This window comes from Corvus hawaiiensis, chromosome 13, assembly GCF_020740725.1.
Source record: "Corvus hawaiiensis isolate bCorHaw1 chromosome 13, bCorHaw1.pri.cur, whole genome shotgun sequence".
Classification (NCBI taxonomy): Eukaryota; Metazoa; Chordata; class Aves; order Passeriformes; family Corvidae; genus Corvus; species Corvus hawaiiensis.
In genome coordinates, this window is record NC_063225.1 from 12,014,881 (window position 1) to 12,032,129 (window position 17,249).

The 17,249-nt window shown below is 57.4% G+C and overlaps 2 protein-coding genes across 6 annotated transcripts in view; one reads left to right on the forward strand and one right to left on the reverse strand.

Moving 5' to 3' along the window:
- Positions 1 to 1,048: 1,048 nt before the first annotated feature.
- LOC125332627 lies at positions 1,049 to 5,623 on the reverse strand. The gene is made up of 2 exons (XM_048317753.1): positions 4,845 to 5,623; positions 1,049 to 4,810 (listed from the first exon to the last, which is right to left on the reverse strand). Exon 2 carries the CDS (start codon positions 4,422 to 4,424, stop codon positions 3,213 to 3,215), a length of 1,212 nt encoding a protein of 403 aa, XP_048173710.1. The 5' UTR covers positions 4,425 to 4,810; positions 4,845 to 5,623; the 3' UTR covers positions 1,049 to 3,212.
- Positions 5,624 to 8,808: 3,185 nt separating this feature from the next.
- Positions 8,809 to 17,249, forward strand: part of CORO2B (coronin 2B) — a 31,773-nt gene continuing 23,332 nt past the window's right edge. For 2 of the 5 annotated variants that reach the window (XM_048317738.1, XM_048317740.1), the window contains exon 1: positions 15,301 to 15,374. Coding sequence is in view for 1 of the 5 variants with exons in the window: in XM_048317743.1 (XP_048173700.1) it covers positions 9,039 to 9,053 (15 nt within the window). In the remaining 4 variants the exon portion in view is untranslated. Of the gene's footprint in view, positions 9,054 to 15,290; positions 15,375 to 17,249 lie in introns of those variants that run through there. The other 3 variants (XM_048317743.1, XM_048317739.1, XM_048317741.1) reach the window with 3 other exon arrangements.

Sequence of the window (17,249 nt, forward strand, 5' to 3'; positions counted from 1 at the left end):
ACCTCCATGTGGCTGTCACCTCTCTTTGGGTGTCACCTCTCTTTGGGTGCCACCTCTCTTTGGGTGTCACCTCCATGTGGCTGTCACCTCTCTTTGGGTGTCACCTCTCTTTGGGTGCCACCTCTCTTTGGGTGTCACCTCTCTTTGGGTGCCACCTCTCTTTGGGTGCCACCTCTCTTTGGGTGTCACCTCCATGTGGCTGTCACCTCTCTTTGGGTGCCACCTCTCTTTGGGTGTCACCTCTCTTTGGGTGCCACCCCCCGCTCAATGTCACCCCTGCCCAGGTGCCACCTCTGCTGGGAAACGAGGGGGAAAACCTGGGAGAGAGAAGGGAAAAACTGAGGGGGGGGGGGGTGGAATCTGGGGGGAAAAGTGGGGAAAAAAGGGGGGAAAAACTGGGAAAAGAAGGGGGGAAAGATTGGGAAAAAAGGGGGGAAAACTGGGAAAAGAAGGGGGGAAAGATTAGGAAAAAAGGGGGGAAAAATCTCAGAGAGAGGGGGGTGAAAATCTGGCAGAGTGGGAGGGAAAACTGGGAATGTTTCATCCCAGGGAGCGAGTTCAGCTGGATGCGGATCTGGGAATTACATAAGCCATTCCCAAAGGGAAGATCCCGTGTCTTCCCCAAATGAAAATCCTTGGATGACTCCTGAAAAACCCTGGATAAGGAGGAGGCTGCTCTGGCCGTGCCCTCCCAGCTGGAGCGTGGCTGAACCCTGGATCCAGGAAAAGCCCCTGATTGCCTGGAAAAACCTACGGATAACGGGAATTAGTCATGGAATCATGGAATGCTTTGGGCTGGGAGCTCATCCCATTCCAATCCCTCTCCATGGGCAGGAATGGCACCCACAAATCCCTGGATCCCAAGGCCAGCTCCTCCAAATCCCACAGGATTTTGTGCTTCCACCTCACCCCTTCCCGGCCTTCCTCCCCGGCTTTTTGGGATCCATTCCCAGGAGGTTTTCCCACATCCAGGCTCGGTTTTTCCAGGCTCCAGCTGCTCCCGCGGCAGCTCCTTGATCCTGACCTTTGGGAGGCGTCCGGCCTTGGATGCAGCTGCCTCGGGAGTTTGGGAAGAGCGAGGCTGGAAACCAGGAATGTAAACACAGGGCAGGAATGACAACAATTCCCGAATTCCCAGATTTCAGCGCAGGAAGAGCCGAGGGGAAGGGCAGGGATTTTATCCCGGTCTGGATGCTGCTCCCAGGGGGCTTTTCCAACTTTCCAGGGAAGGATGGATGCTCAGGAACACCAAAACCCACCCCAGTCCTGGATTTGGGATTGGGATTTGTCCCTCTGGATACCAGGGAGCAGCTCCAAGCCGGAGCATGTGGATCCCTCATTCCCGATCCAGTGGCTCTGCTGAGTTCAGAGCTCCAGAGAACTGGTCCAAAAAAAAAGCTGGAAGCAGAATTCCAGCCTCTCCCACACTGGCAGCTCCTAAAGGAAAACTCATTGAACAGGAGGAATTTCGGGATGAGTTTTCCATGGAATTCACTCCCTCACGTGACACCACAGGTGCCACCAGCAGGACAAACCTCCCCAGAATCCCACCTGGAATTCTCCACGGATCAGCCTGGATTGACTTTCCCCAGATGTAGAAAAATTTGGAGCTTTTCCAGGCTAAATTCCTGCTCCGGAGGATCTGTGGGATGCCCCAAATCCCTGGAGCACCTGGGCCCACCTCCGACCCCTTTAATTAACGGCTCCTAATTAGCACTGGCAGCTTAATGAGCTCATTTGCATATGCAGCCACAGCTGCAGCTCCAAAGGGGCCCCAAAAACGGGGATGATCCCGAAAGATTCCTGGGAAAGGGATAGGGGAGAGCGGGAAGGGAGGAGGGGCCCGGGGGAACCCCTGGGATGGATCCTGGGTTCTGCTTCCCAAAATGTTGGGATGGATCTTGGGATCTGCTCTTGAAATTCTGAGATGGATCTTGGGATCTGGCCCAAAATTCTGGGATGAGTTCTGGGATCTGCTCCCAAAATTCGGGGATGGATCCTGGGATTATCCTCCCAAAATTCTGGGATGGATCCCAAATTCAGACCCCCCCCAAATCTTCAGCGAGTTCTGGGATCAACTCCCAAAATTCTGGGATGGATCTTGGGATCTGCCCCTAGAATTCTGGGACGGCTCCTGGCAGACAGGGGGTCCAAATTTTGGGAATACTGGCAGGGATGAGGAGCTCTGGGGGTCTCCCACCAGCTGCTCCTCCAACGCCCTTTCCAATCCCTGCTCCCACTCCTGGGAATCGTGGGAATCCTTGGCTCGCAGGGAGACACGGAGGCCACCTGGTGCCTCTGTCCCTGCTCCGTCACCCCACGGAAATTTGGGAATGCTCCTGGAGCGAGGGGAGAAGGAGCAGCCAGGCCAGAGGTGTCGGATTCCCCTTTAAAATTCCCGTTGGAGCCAAGTCCGAGCTCATCCATCAAACATCAGAGTCCAGGCATGGAAAACGCTCCTTCAATTCCCTGGGCTGGCTTCCCGCAGCCTGGGATTCCTGCCAGGAGCCCTTTTCCGTGCCCGACTCCCGCTGTTTTCCGAGCTGCCACCGGATCCCGCAGTTTCCAAACTCTGCTTTCCCCCGGCAGACGGGAATGGGGCAGCCGTAAATCCAGGCTCTGTTTCCATGGAATTCTAGATCCATCCCGGAGCCAGGCCAAGGAGGGATGGGGAAAGAGCTTCCAGTGCAATTCCAGAGGCTCAGGTGGGATTCCTGCCGGATTCCTGCCCTCATTCCCGTTCCACTGGCCGCCGCTCCCTATGGGAGATTAATGATGGGATGGGAAAACTCTGGGAATTTCCTGGAAGCTCCCACAGCTCAGGGAGCCCATGGGATCCAAACGCTTGGGTTGGGAACATCCCCTGTAACCCCGGATGTTGCCGCAGGGTTTTATCCCAAAATCCATCCCACTTTTCCCTCAATTCCTTGAGCTTTATCCATCAGCACTGGAAAGAGAGAGGAATTCGGCAGGAGAAATCCAGGCATCGCCATAACTCCGAGTCCGTGGAGGATGTTGGGAGAATTCTGGGAAAATGTTGGATTTGGGGAATGGCGATGGAGCAGAGCCACCCCCACGGGGAGATTCCCACCTCGGCCCACCTGCATCCCATGGGAATGCTGTAACCACCTTGGATTTTCCCGTTTATCCCTCATTTAAAGCTCTCCTGCCTGGCTTTCCCAGGATCCCACAGGCTCCTCCTCCGCCATCCCTCAGCTTTCCCACTTCACAATAAATCCGGATGGGCAGAAAGGAAGGAAGCTGGGATAGGCACCAAAACTTACGGAATCCTGGAATGCTTTGGTGGGAAGGGACCTTAAACCCATCCCATTCCATGGGCAGGGACAATTCCCACCATTCCAGGCTGTTCCAAGCCTCAGCCAGCCTGGTCTCTTCCCTGGCTCTCTTGCCTTGCTCCCTTCCCCCTCATCCTCTCCCAAGCTTTTCCCGTCTGATGGAATCCACGCTTCATCCACGTCCCATTCCCAGGGATCCCCAATCCTGGTGCTCACCTGGGGATTGGAAGCCTCGGAGATGGGAGTTTCAGTTCCCATCTCTCTCTCTCCCAAGCCTTTGGAAGCATTTTCCCATTGGGAAGAGCTTTTCCCCCAAATCCCCACTTCCCAGGCATCCCAAATCCTGGTGGTCTCCTGGGGATTGGAAGCCAAGACACCACCTGGAGATGGGAATTTCAGCTCCCACTTCCATCTCCTGGGCCTTTGGAAGTGATTTTCCACTGGGAAAAGCTTCTCCCCCTGATCCACAGATTCCATTCCCAGGGATTCCCAATCCCGGTGGTCACCTGGGGATTGGAAGCCGAGGGCAGCAGCACTTGGAGATGGGAATTTCAGCTCCCAGCTCCCTCCCCCGAGCCTTTGGAAGTGCTTTCCCACCGGGAGGAGCTGCCTCATCCCGATCCCTTCTCCCGCCGGAATGTGCTCCACATTCACTTCATACTCGGAATGAGTAAAAGTGGCTCCGAATTCCCCTCCCTGCGAAAAGCGGGATCTTTTCCAGGGATAATGGGAAGCAGATGCCGGCGGCGGAGGGAAGCGGCAGCAGACGGAGCTGTTTGTTCCCGCTGCCGGCAGTTGGAAATGGAATCTTCTCCCTTTCAGTGCCGGGATTCGGGTTGTCCGTGCGCTCCCGGCGCCAGGTATGGTTATTCCAGAGGAGCTTTCATCCAAAGGGATGAACGCCCGGCCCTGACTTCTCCATAAATTATCCACTCTGGAATCCAAACGCTGCTCCCGGTAATTGGCGGCTGCGGCGGCTCCGGGATATTCCAGGACACTCCGGGTGCTGTATCCATGGCATTCCCGTTCCTCTGCAATTGTGGGCAGAGCCAGGGATGTGCCGGATTTGGCCACGCGGCTCCGGCAGCGACGGGAATGTCCCGGAACTGGAATCCCTGGATGGGCCATGGCGGCAGCTCCGGGGGTTTTCCCTAAGGATCAGGTTTTGCCAAGGAGGATCGACAATCTGTAATTTCAGAGGGAATGCTGGCGCTGAGGAAAACCTGGAGCACCTGGAATGGTCCCACCTGTCCCTGGGGGTTGGGATCGTGGGGGCTACGGGAACTCCACGAAAGATTGGGATCACCACGTCCAGTGGAAAGATTGGGATTGTGTCTGAGAGAAAGACTGGGACAACCGTGTCCCATGGAAAGATTGGGAAAACTCTGTGTCATGGAAAGATTGGGATCACCATGTCCAACGGAAAGATTGGGATCACCACATCCGATGGCTGGGTGGGTCACGGTCAGTCCCTGCAGCGCTCCGGTGCTGACAGATCCCAGTCATTCCCAAACCTGGAGCGTTCCCATTCCCCAGCCATTCCCAAACCTGGAGCGTTCCCATCTCCCAGGCATTCCCAAACCTGGAGCGTTCCCATTCCCCAGCCATTCCCAAACCTGGAGCGTTCCCATCTCCCGGGCATTCCCAAACCTGGAGCATTCCCATTCCCCAGCCATTCCCAAACCTGGAGCGTTCCCATCTCCCGGGCATTCCCAAACCTGGAGCATTCCCATTCCCCAGCCATTCCCAAACCTGGAGCGTTCCCATCTCCCAGCCACTTTCCATCTCCCATCCATCTGGACACCCCTGGAGCCGGAGATTTGGGGCTGGAGCTGCATCCCTGGAGTGAATCCATCCCAGCCCTGCATCCCAGCTCCAGGATTTTCCAGGAATTCCATGTCCCAGCAGCTTCTTCCATGTCCCCAAGCCCATCCTGGTGCCGTGGGTTGGGTCTTCCCAAGATTTTCATCCAAGGAAGCGTTAAGCTCATTCTTGGAGCTCGGGAAGCCAAGGAATGAGGAGGGAGCTGAGGAAGCCTCTCCATCCTTGGATTTGGGATGGGCTGGATGAGATTTTTCCCAGGAGATTTCCCTGAGCCGGGTGAAGTCCAGTGCTGATCCCAATCCCTGGCCGCGGCCGCTCCGCTCTTCCCGCATTCCCAGGCTCCAATTTCCCCTATGATTTAATTGCTCGCATCCAGCCCGGCAGCGCCAGGAAAGGAAATTCCGGGATAAGCGCAGGGATGGGATGAGGAAGGATGGAAAATTGTCCACGCTGGGCTCCAGATGCGGCGATGGGGGGGAGAACGGGAACCCCCAAAGCGGATTTTGGGAATGGTTTTTGTTCCTTATCCCGGCTCAGATCCCTGATCCTGAATTTCCATGGAATTCCACTCACCCCAAGGGATGCGCGCTCTCCTCGTGCCACGCGCGCGCTCCCGGTGACATTCCCATTCCCAAGGATTTCCGCAGCGATTCCCTCCCGGCAGCGCCAGGAGAGGGAGCCCGAGCTGCTGCCGCCTCCAGGAATTCTCCGCTCCAAGGATTCTCCGCTCCACGAGGCCGCATCCAGCGGGATCCGCTCTTCCCATATCCCGGGACACGCCGCGGGTGGGGAATTCCCACTCCTGGCAGCCGGGACTCTGCTCCACAGCTCTGGGAGTGGGGCAGCCTGGGAATGGGGCAGCCGGGATCCAGTCCCGCCGGAGCATTCCCGCCGGCCTTCCCGTGGGGATCGTCCTGGGCTGTGGGAGACACATTCCAGAGGGCACAGGGACCAATCCAGACCTCTGGTGCTGCTGGGAATTCCGGGATCTCTGACGCTGTGAGGGATGCAGGGATGCTGCTGGGAATTCAGGGATCTCTGGTGCTGCTGGGAATTCAGGGATGCTGCTGGGAATTCAGGGATGCTGTGGGCATTCAGGGATCTCTGGTGCTGCTGGGAATTCAGGGATCTCGGGTGCCGATGGAGAAGCAGCTCCAGCTGGAGGAGGCCGGGACACAGCTCCCGGATCCCGGTGCCAGCAGGAGATCGGAACTCTGGGAACTCTTTCCGGGTGCGGAGCACCCCATTTGCTGGGATCTGCAGCGGGATCATGGATGTTCTCCGTGCAGGTCTCCAACAAAGCTCTCTCCAGGAAAGCAAATCCAGTTGGGATCCCAGCAAAGATTCCAAGCTGAACCCGAGGCACAAAATCCCTGGGATCTGTCACTGCCTTCGTTTGGATCCCAAATGGAATCAAATCCTCCCCAGTCTTCCCAAAGCCGGGCTTCGGGATTGCTGGGCTGTCCTGGTGGAGCCAGAATTGTTTGAGGAATTCCCTCAGGGAAGGGAATTATCCCATGTTCGGCAGGACCAGCAGTGCTGCAAATTCCCCAAAATTCCCCAAAATTCCCCAAAATTCCCACCCCATCCAGAGCTGAGCCCCCAGCATTCCTGCTTTTGGATGAGGGGCTCCCCCAGCTTTCCCCACTCCCAGCCCCTTTCCCAGCATTTCCAGGCTCCTCCTGAGCCGCACTTGGGATTTGGGAGATGCTGGGATTTACCACAGCACAGAAAATCCGGATCCAGCCATCAGCAGCGCCAGATTCTCGGGATCCTCCCAGCTCCAGGCACCTTCCCACACCTTTCCCATCCAATCCCTACCTTTTCCAGCTCTCCCAGTTCAGCTCCCAGTGAGTTTTTCCAAGTTAATTGGGGATAATCGATTCCAGCGGCTCCAGGAGGCTCCGGGCGCTGCCGCTTCCACCTCTGGAATGAGGCAGCCGGCACACGGAGCTCCTCCAAGGCTTTGGAAAAACTGGGATTCTCCTCCTCCGGCTTATCCAGGCCTGGATATTCCCTGTCCTGAGTTCTGCTTCATTCCAGGCATCCTCTCGTTCCACACGGATCCTGCTGATCCAGCCCAGATCCCAGGAAAAGGGTTTTTTTTCAGGAGAAGGTCACAGCTGGGTGGGCCAGGATTTAGAGCTTGGCTGATGTCATTAATTCCCGTTAATTGCATTAACCTTTCCCACATTTTCCAGCCCAGCCCACGTGGTTTATCCTTAAAAACAGTCGATTTTCATGGAATATCTGGGATTTTTATTCCCCTCATTCTCAGATCCCTTGATTTTTTACAGGGAAGCTCGACCCTGGAATAAAACTCATCTTCCATCGGGTTCTTGGCTGAATAATCTCCTTAGGAAAAGGAAATCCTTGGTTTCTGGGCAGTGCTTTTCTTCCAGGAAAACTGGGAATGCCTTTGGAAGTGGCTTTGAAAGAAATAAAATTAACTGGGACAACACCTAATCCTGGAGAATTCCAGGCCTGGGCCGTATCCTGGTTTCATTCCCTGGAAACAAGGAGCTCAAAAGTTCTTTTTCCCCCCCTAAATATTTATTCCCTCATCTGCAATCCTGGGAATATTTCAATATGGGAGAAAATTCCTGGATTTGGGGCGTGGAGGTGATACAGGAATGGGTGCCAGGGGCGCGCCTCAACTGATTTCATTCCTATTAGAATTCCCTAAATTACCTGGAATTGATTTGGAATCGGGGCCACCAGGAGCGGTATTTCCTTGGTGGGGAGACGGGAATCGGGATGCAATTCCCCAGGATTTATTCCCTTGCTGGCAGCTCTTTGGGGCCTGAGTTTTGGGTTGTTTGGGAACACGAGGGGACATCGGCGTCCTAAATGACTCCGAGTGTCCCTTCCAGCTGGGCCTGGAGAACGGAGCTCCCAGCCCTGCCGGCGTCACCGTCGATAATAAAAAACGGGGAAAACATCTCCTTTTCCGTGCGGATGGATCCTTCTGGATGCTGCGATATACAGGAATATCTGAATATCGGCGGATTAGATCGATTTCTATGGAATATCCGTCCTCCTGGATCGCTGGAAGCGGCCGAGGCCGGCGCTGGGGCGGTGGAAGCGGCGCTGCCGTGGCAGGGGTGGGGTGGGATGGGCTTTAAGGTCCTTCCCAGCTCCGCATTCCAGGATTTTCTGGGAGCTATCGGGACATGTCACGACAGCGGAGAATCATCGCCGGCACCGCGCGTTCCTTTCTGGCGTTGCCGGCGGCAGAGCCGAGCCCTCCCCGCCCGGCCGCGCTGCGGGCCCGGGCTGCAAAGGGTTAAAGCGGCACCGGGACCGAACCGGGGCTCTAAAGGGTTAAAGCCGCACCGGGGCTGGAACCGAACCGGGGCTCTAAAGGGTTAAAGCGGGACCGCGGAGGCGGCACCGAACCGGGGCTGCAAAGGGTTAAAGCGGCACCGGGACCGAACCGGGGCTCTAAAGGGTTAAAGCGGCACCGGGGCCGGAACCGAACCGGGGCTCGCAAAGGGTTAAAGCGGCACCGGGGCTGGAACCGAACCGGGGCTGCAAAGGGTTAAAGCGGCACCGGGACCGAACCGGGGCTCGCAAAGGGTTAAAGCGGCCCGGGGGAGCGGCCCGGGGCTCGCAAAGGGTTAAGGCCGCGGGCCGGGCCGGGCCGGGCCCCCCCGCGCGGGGCCGCTCCCCGGGGGCGGTGCGGGGCTGACATCACGGCCCCGCCGCGCCGAGCACCGGCCGAGCTGCGGGCAGCGCTCCCCGCTCGGCAGCGGGCACAGCCCGGCCTCCTCCTCCCTCTCCTCCGCCTCCTCCTCCTCCTCCTTCTCCTCCTCCTCTTCTGCTTCTCCTTCTCCTCCTTCTCCTTCTCCTCCTTCTCCTCCTTCTCCTTCTTTTCCGCTGCTCCGGTTCCAGCCCGCCCGCCGCCGCGCCAGCCGCATGACTGTCCCCAAGGTAAGGACCTGCCCTCCGCCGCCGCCGCCCCCACCCGGCCGCAGGTGCCGCGCAGCCCGGCCCGCCCCAGCCCTTCCCCGCTCCCGGCCGAGCCTCTCCCGCTTTTCCTCTCCCCGATTCCCGGGATTTGCTCGTGGCCGAGCCCCTCCCGCGGCCGCGGCCGCTCCGGCCCCGCAGCTCTGCTGCAGTTTTAACCCTTGGAGGGGGCGGCGGCGCGGGGGGAGCACCCGGGGGGGAGTGGAGACCCCCTGACCCCAAATCGAGCGGCGCTGGGACCCCGAACCGCGCATCCCCCGGACCGCGCATCCCCCGAACCGCGCATCCCCCGAACCGCGCATCCCCCGGACCGCGCATCCCCCGGACCGCGCATCTCCCGAACCGCGCATCCCCCGAACCGCGCATCCCCCGGACCGCGCATCCCCCGGACCGCGCATCTCCCGAACCGCGCATCCCCCGGACCGCGCATCCCCCGGACCGCGCATCCCCCGGACCGCGCATCTCCCGAACCGCGCATCCCCCAAATCCCTCATCCCCCGAACCGCGCATCCCCCAAATCCCTCATCCCCCGAACCGCGCATCCCCCAAATCCATCATCCCCCGGACCGAGCATCCCCCGAACCGCGCATCCCCCGGACCGCGCATCTCCCGAACCGCGCATCTCCCGAACCGCGCATCCCCCGAACCGCGCATCCCCCGGACCGCGCATCTCCCGAACCGCGCATCCCCCGAACCGCGCATCCCCCGGACCGCGCATCTCCCGAACCGCGCATCCCCCAAATCCCTCATCCCCCGAACCGCGCATCCCCCAAATCCATCATCCCCCGGACCGCGCATCCCCCGGACCGCGCATCCCCCGGACCGAGCATCCCTCAAATCCCTCCTCCCCCGAACCGCGCATCTCCCGGGACCCCTCCCTGAGTCGCTTTCCAGCTTCCCGGACCTCCACAGGTGGCTGGAATGGCTTGGAAAACCTCGGGAATGGCGCTGGGGAGATTTGGGATTAAGGAGCCGAACGGGGGGAGCTCGGTGGGAGGGGGCGCGGGGGGTGCGGAGCCCCCAAATCCATCCGGGAGCATTCCCGGCACGGCTCTCCCGGATTCCTGTGGAGCAGGGAAGGTTGGGAAAAGGAAACCTGGGAAAAGCCTGGGTGGGGTCACCAACCTTTGGGATCGCTGGGGGTTGGGAACAGGGATAAGGAGCCGGTGGAATCTGGAAAGGGAAGATGCCTGTTCCAGTGCTCTTCCCATCCCGCGATCCCTCGCAGCTGATCCCGCTCTCCCATCCCACGGCCGAGGTTGTGCCCCTGGAGCCATCCAGAGGCTCCGGATCCTGCTGGATTTGGTGACGTGGAGCAAAGGGGGTGATTCCAGACCCTGGAGCTGTGGGATTTGGGAGCAGAGAGCTCCAAGCCTGTCCTATCCCGAGGGTGTGGCATAGCCACGGCTCTGGGGGTCACCAGACATTCCAGGGAAGCAGCCTTGGGAAAGGTCATGGAGCAGGGAAGGGTCTGGAATGGCCTCACTGGGATCTGGGAATGATGATCCCGGGAAGCCCTGGGATGTGACAGGGATTGGGACAGGCCAGGATATTGGGAATAAGACTGGCTTGGGGCACTCAGAGTGGGAGCCAACGGGACTGGAGCTGATCCATCTCCAGATCCTGGAATGGGATGTGGGAATGTCCAGATAACCCCATGCTGGTGGCTCCCAGGGAAATCAGGGAGAATCCCTCTTCTCCCCATCTTTTTCCTTAAGGAAAAACTTGTGGGATGTGACCAGCGCTGCCTTGGGGGTTGGGTATTCCCAGAATTCCCAATCTGTGCCAGCATCCTGGGAAAAGTGTGTTCCCAGCAATTCCGGAGAGGGATGGATGAGCAGGCTGGGATTGGGGTTATAAAAAACTGCAATTGGGATGAAATATTCCCAAATTCTCAGATATCCAGGGGCGTGGTTGGAAGCCAGGCTGGGAATTTGTAGCTCTCATTCCCAGGGTCTTTTTTGGAGCAGGAATGGATTTATCCAGGAAAAAGGCCCCAGGGAAAGCCCCTGCAGCAGGATGGGAATTCCCGGTTGATTTTCAGGGAAATCAAATGGAAAAGTTTTCCATCCTCTGTCCCAAAATTCCCTTGGTTAGATCCAAGCTCTCCCTCTCGATCTGATCTCCTGCAACCTGGATTGATGAAATCCAAAGAAATTCCAAGTGCAGATTCCTGACCTGGCACACCATCGATTCCAGGGCTTTTCCAGGCAAAACTGGGACACGGATCCCAGTGCCCCGACATTCCCAGGATGTGGAGAGGGCAAAGGGAAGCGGCACAAGGAGCTGGGGGAGAGGAGAGGCTTTTCCGGGAAGTGTTTGCCTCTCGGGAGTTTCTCAGGAAAAGCTGCTCCAAAGCTGTTGGAATGGTGGGATTTGGGGATGGGAATTGTTCCCACAGCCAGGCAGGAAAAGGGGGAGCCCCAGGGAATTCCGGGATCCGCATCCTGCCCCAGCTCCTGGCCTTATCCGGGACAGGCATTTGGGATTCTCCTCCCACGCTGGGGCCGCTTCCCAGGCAGAGCTGCAAATCATGGATAGGCTTTTCCAAACGTTGTAAATATTCCCGAGCAATTCATCCTTGGAGGAAAATCCAGCTGAAAATTGGGAGCAGGGAACGAAAGCCAGGCAAAAGCATCCTGAGGCATCGGAGAGGGAGCACAGAAAGCTTTTCCCAGGATGTGGGGGCTGGGAAAAGCCTTGGAGGGGGGCTGGAATATCTGCTGGATCCATCCCTGTCCCAATCCACCCCCTCCCTTCCCACGGGAAGGAGCAGCCGGAGCCGCGGCTCGGCCCAGATCCCGCTCCTGGGGGAGTTTGGGAGCAGGGAATTAAAAATAGGATGGAGCTGGATCCATGGGAATGCTGGGAGAGCCCACGCCTCACCCAGAATTCTGGGATGGATCCTGGGATCTGCTCCCAAATTCTGGGATGGATCCTGGGATCTGCTCCCCCAAAATGCTGCAGTGAGCTCTGGGAGCTGCCCGAATTCCCTGGAATCATGGCATGGATACCATGGCATGGCCACTCCAGCTTTTTTTCCCAGGGAAGATCTGTAGGAATCTGGGATAATTCATCCCTGCTGTGGAGTCCAGTTTGGTCTCTGTGCTTTGGGAAGGGAAACCATCCCAAATTTTGAGAATTCCTCCATGGAATTATCCCAGATAACTCTGCCGTGCCCCGGGAAGCAGCAGGAGCGGGAAGCTGATGGAAGCAGGATTTCAGGGAGAAGGGATGAGTCAGGATGGGGAACGGAAAGAGGGGAAAGAGATTCCTTTTGCCATGAAAATGGTACCGGGATTGTTGGGAATGTCCAAGTGGGAATGTCCAATGGGAATATCCAAGTGGGAATGTCTAAGTGGGAATTCTGCGGTCAGAGAGGGACCGGAGAATTCAACCTTGGGTTGGGGCAGGAGCCATTGGTTCTCCCAACTTCCATTCCAGAGGCTGCTCCCAAATCCCAGAATAAATCAGTGGGATCTGGGGCTGCGGGAATTTTGGGAAGGGGGCTTTGAAATGAGTGGAATTTTTCCCGAAAAACGCTGTTGAAAGGAGGATTCCATGTGGGAATGATCCCACGGCTCCTCTGGCTTTAACTGGCAAAATCATGGAGCCGAAGGAACGGGAACGGCTCATCCTGGGAGCAGCAAGGAAACGGAGCCAACCCCAAATTCCAGAGAGGAAATTCCGACTATTCCCCGTTGGGATCAAACCAGTGCTGCCCTAAGGAAGTTCTCCACGGCTGGGAGGTCGGAACGCCGGGATATTCCCGGTGGGAAGTCCCAGTGTCCTCTGCCGCCTTGGAAGGGCAGATTTAGTGGCCGCAGCAAATGCTGATCCATGGAAAAGCTGATACCGGATCAATCCGTGGGAAGCTCGATGGAATCGCGGTGGTAGCAGGGAATTGGGAATTGGAGAACATGGATTGATTTCCTGGGAATGCAGGGGGAAAGCTTCTCCAGGGGGATGCTAAAAATGGATTTGATGGAGCAGCCTGGCCTTGAGAATTCCAGATATCCAAAGGGGCTCCAGGAGAGCTGGAGAGGGATGTGGGATAAGGGATGGAGGGATGGGAGCCAGGGAATGGCTTCCCACTGGGAAAGGGGAGATTTAGATGGATCTTGGGAAGGAATTCCTGGCTGGGCTGGAATTCCCAGAGAAGCTGTGGCTGCCCCTGGATCCCTGGCAGTGTCCAAGGCCAGGCTGGAGCAACCTGGGATAGTGATGGAGAGAATCCATGGAAAGTGGGAACTGGGAATTTCCTGCCTCATTATCCCTTCCCTTCCCTTCCCTTCCCTTCCCTTCCCTTCCCTTCCCTTCCCTTCCCTTCCCTTCCCTTCCCTTCCCTTCCCTTCCCTTCCCTTCCCTTCCCTTCCCTTCCCTTCCCTTCCCTTCCCTTCCCTTCCCTTCCCTTCCCTTCCCTTCCCTTCCCTTCCCTTCCCTTCCCTTCCCTTCCCTTCCCTTCCCTTCCCTTCCCTTCCCTTCCCTTCCCTTCCCTTCCCTTCCCTCATTCCCAAATTGTCCATAAAGCCTGGGAAAAGCCCAGGTGGGGTCACCAATCTTTGGGATCGCTGAGGGTTGGAAACGGGGCTGTGGAGCCATTGGAGCCTGGAAAGGGAAGATCCCTGTTCCAAGGAATATTCCTCTCATCCAAGGCAACTCCGGCCCTCAGCTTTTTAATGAGTTTTAATTGGGATTCCGTGGAATTAATTGGCATTCAATGGAATTAATTGGGGTCGTTAATGGGGCCTGGCGGGATCTGTAACTCACACCCGGCCGGGCAGGCCCATTCATTCCCACCCCCCCTTCCCGCTCCTTTCCATGGAATTTTATCCAATGATGAATAGTCCCATTCATCCCGCAGCTCTGAGGAGCCCAATCCCGGATTCCTATCTCCCGAGTCATTCCCTAAATCTGGCAGCGGAGGGGAGGGGGGGAAATCTCCGGATGGAGGCAGCTGCTCTGGTGCCCCCCAAATCCACAGATCCCAGAGTTCCCGGAGCCGTGCCAAGCGCCGCTCCCAGAAATCCCGCGCTCCTTTGTTCATGGCAGAGCCGCTGGCAAAGGCTGCGGATCTCCGGCTGGAATGGGGCCGGGAGCCTCCGGCAGCACCAGGAAAAGCTCCGGGAGTGGAACTCCTGGAAGAGGCCGTGCCAGGGAAGGGCTGGAAGCGGGCAAGGTGTTGTTGGAGCGGAAAAATCGGGATAAATCGGGATAAATAGGGATCAACCCTCAGGATCTGAGCCCAGATTGGGGCGTGGCTGCAGGAAATGCGGTTTGATGGGAAATGTGGGAATTCTGGGAATGGTACCAGCCCCATCCCTGCATCCATGAGGTTTTCCAGCTGGTTGCTCCAAGCTCACCTAAAAGTCAAGGAATTTCAGGATCGGGAATTTCAGGAGCTGTGCCTGCCCTCCCTACGGATATGGAATCATTCCCATGGATGAGCCCCTGGCTCGGTCGCGCTCATTCCGATGGGAAAAGCGACTTTTCCCCCTCTCTGACTTCCCGAAAACCCCCTCAAGTTGGGAGAAAGCCTGGAATATTCGTTCCCCTCAAGGAAACATAATTCCGTGCAGCTCAGCCCCATGCCGACGGGATTCCCACCTGGAATTTCCTCTCTGGGAATGGTGGCTTCTCCCAGCAGCACCTGCTGTGCAAATCCCAGCAAACTGGGTCTTCTGGAAAAATCCTCCTGTCCCAAAATGTTGGGAAGAGCCACACTCCAGCAAAATTCCCGGGAAGCTGCTGGGGACCTGGGTGGGGACAGGGACAGGGATCGTTGTCATGGAATTAATTCCGGTTGGATTTGGGAATGGGAATGGCCCCAAAGGCTGAGCCACATCCCTGGAATGTCCAAGGAAAGCTTGGATGGGGCTCGGAGCAGCCTGGGATAGTGGGAAGTGTCCCTGCCCATGGAATGGGAAGGGATTTAAGGTCCCTTCCCACCCAAAGCATTCCAGGATTCCAGAATTCCATGGTTTCCATGGATGCCAGTTGGTAAACCTGAACCATTGGGATGCCGGATGTGGATCCTTGTGGAGCCCAGCCCCTGGAATTCCGCTGGGGGCTGGAGTGAATCCCAACATCCTCCGGGTCATGATCCCTGTTCCCCGGTTTTGGTGACTCCGCAGTTCAGGATCGATCCCGGTTGGAAATCGGGACAGGCGGCAGCTCCCGTATCCAAAGGGTTTCCCTCTTTTCCAGGCTCCTGGAGCAGCCCCGATTCCCTGAGCTCCTTGTCCATCCCGGGGGATCCGGAGGCGCCGGAGCAGAACAGGGCAGGTGAGGATTCCGAGGGACCCGGAGAGGGATGGGAACATTCCCGGGATGCGCTGCCGTGCCCAGGGTGGGAATCTCCCACCCTCAGCCTCTCCCATCCCGAATGTCTCTGCTGGGAGCTGGGAATGCGCTCCTGTGGCTGGAGGAGCGTTTTTGGTCCGTGCCTTTCCTCCCCGAATTTGACCCGTTATCCCAAAGAATCCCTGTGGATCAAATCCAGGGAACGCTCGGGAATGAGGGGGAAAGGAATGAATTACAGAAATGATCCAAAAGGCCTGGAAAAATTGATCAGGGATGAGCATTCCATGGCGGCTCATCCGAAGGGATCCCAGCTCCCGGTGGGATCACCCCGACCTCTGGAAAAGGGAATTGCTTGGGCCGCTCTGGTGTGAAGAGCGGAGAGCCCCGATTCCAGAGACATCCAAGGAAAACCTGGGAAAAAAGCGGCATTGGAGGCACATCCCGGGGCAGGGGAGGGACATCGCCGCCGCTGCTCCGGCAGCTCCTGGCTTTGCGCTGGAATAACAAGGAAAACAAGGATCACAGCAAGGAAAACAAGGAAAACAAGGAAAACAAGGAAAACAAGGCTCCCTTGCCTTTCTCCGGAGGGTTCCGCTCATCCCGGGAGCCGGAGCACAAGGAAAGGCTTGTCCAGGCTCGGATTCCCGAGGGTTGGGAAGGGGGGGTCGGTGCCTCCCGCATCCTGAGCCGGCCATCCCGTGACCTTCAGGCTCCTCCGGCGCTTCCCGGGAAACGGGAATGTGCAGCCTGGAATATTGACCGGATCCTGTTTGTTTTCCTTGCTCTTTTATTTCTGGATTTGGCCTTTCTTGTTCCGTCGCTTCTGCTGGAAAAGTTTCATCCCCAGCCGGGAGAAAGTTCCCGAGAAAAATCCTTGCGGTTTGGAAGGAGGCGGGATGGGAACGGAGCCGCCGGAGCTTCCTGTGGGATGCGGCACCGCGGGGTGCTCGTTGCCAGGAAGAGTTGGAATTTCGGAGGTGGAAAGGGAGAGCTGCTCCCTGGAGCGCTGGGCCCTGCTCTGGAAAAATCCCGGGATAAATAAATTCCCCTGGTTCGTGTCCCGTGCAAAGCTGGGGCTTGGGAAGGGATTTTTCCCAGGTTATCCCAGTGTTTCTGCTCCCGGTGGAGTTTTCCTGCAATTTTTTGATCCTCTCCCACCCAGCATCTCCTGAAGGAATTTTTTCTCCGTGGGATTCGTTTTCCCTGACAATTCCATCCCTTGAATTCCCGCTTTAACATGGCTTTTCCCGCTTTTTCTGATCGAAAAGCTGACTTTGGGAAAGGTCGGATTGATGGGATCTTCCCACAGGAGGCTTTTCCTTGGGATAGACCCGCCCTGCTTATCCTGCTCCGAACTGCTGGAAAATCCCGGCTGGAAAATCCCGTCGGATCCAAGGATCTGTCATGGGATGTGAAATCATTCCCACGGATGAGCCCCTGGCTCGGTTCCGCTCATTCCAATGGGAAAAGTGACTTTTCCGCCTCTCTGAATTCCCTAAAACCCCCTCGAGTTGGGAAAGAGCCTGGAATGTTCTTTTTCCTCAAGGAAATGCAATTCCAAGGAGCTGGAGGAGGGAAAATCCCGGGGGTGGTGCCCCGGGGCAGCTCCGGGGGCCGGGAATTCTTTGTGCTCCATCCAGAGCTTCCCGGGGTGGGAAGGACTCAGCAAACAGAGTGGGAGGAAAACTGGGCTCCTTTCCGGAATTTCTTCCAGAGGGGGAATTTTGGGATTGTTCCCGGCACGTGGGGTCTGGGAAAGCTTGGATTTCCTCCTCCAGGAGTTTTCCTGGAGGGAAAAGGATCCAAACTCGGCTCCCTGAGGGTGCCAGGGATGATTTCTGCCCCTTTCCAAGCATT

What these genes read in the sequence shown, in the direction of transcription:
- LOC125332627 (XM_048317753.1), bottom strand. Translation starts at nt 4,424, where the DNA reads ATGGCCCATCCAGGGATTCCAGTTCCGGGACATTCCCGTCGCTGCCGG.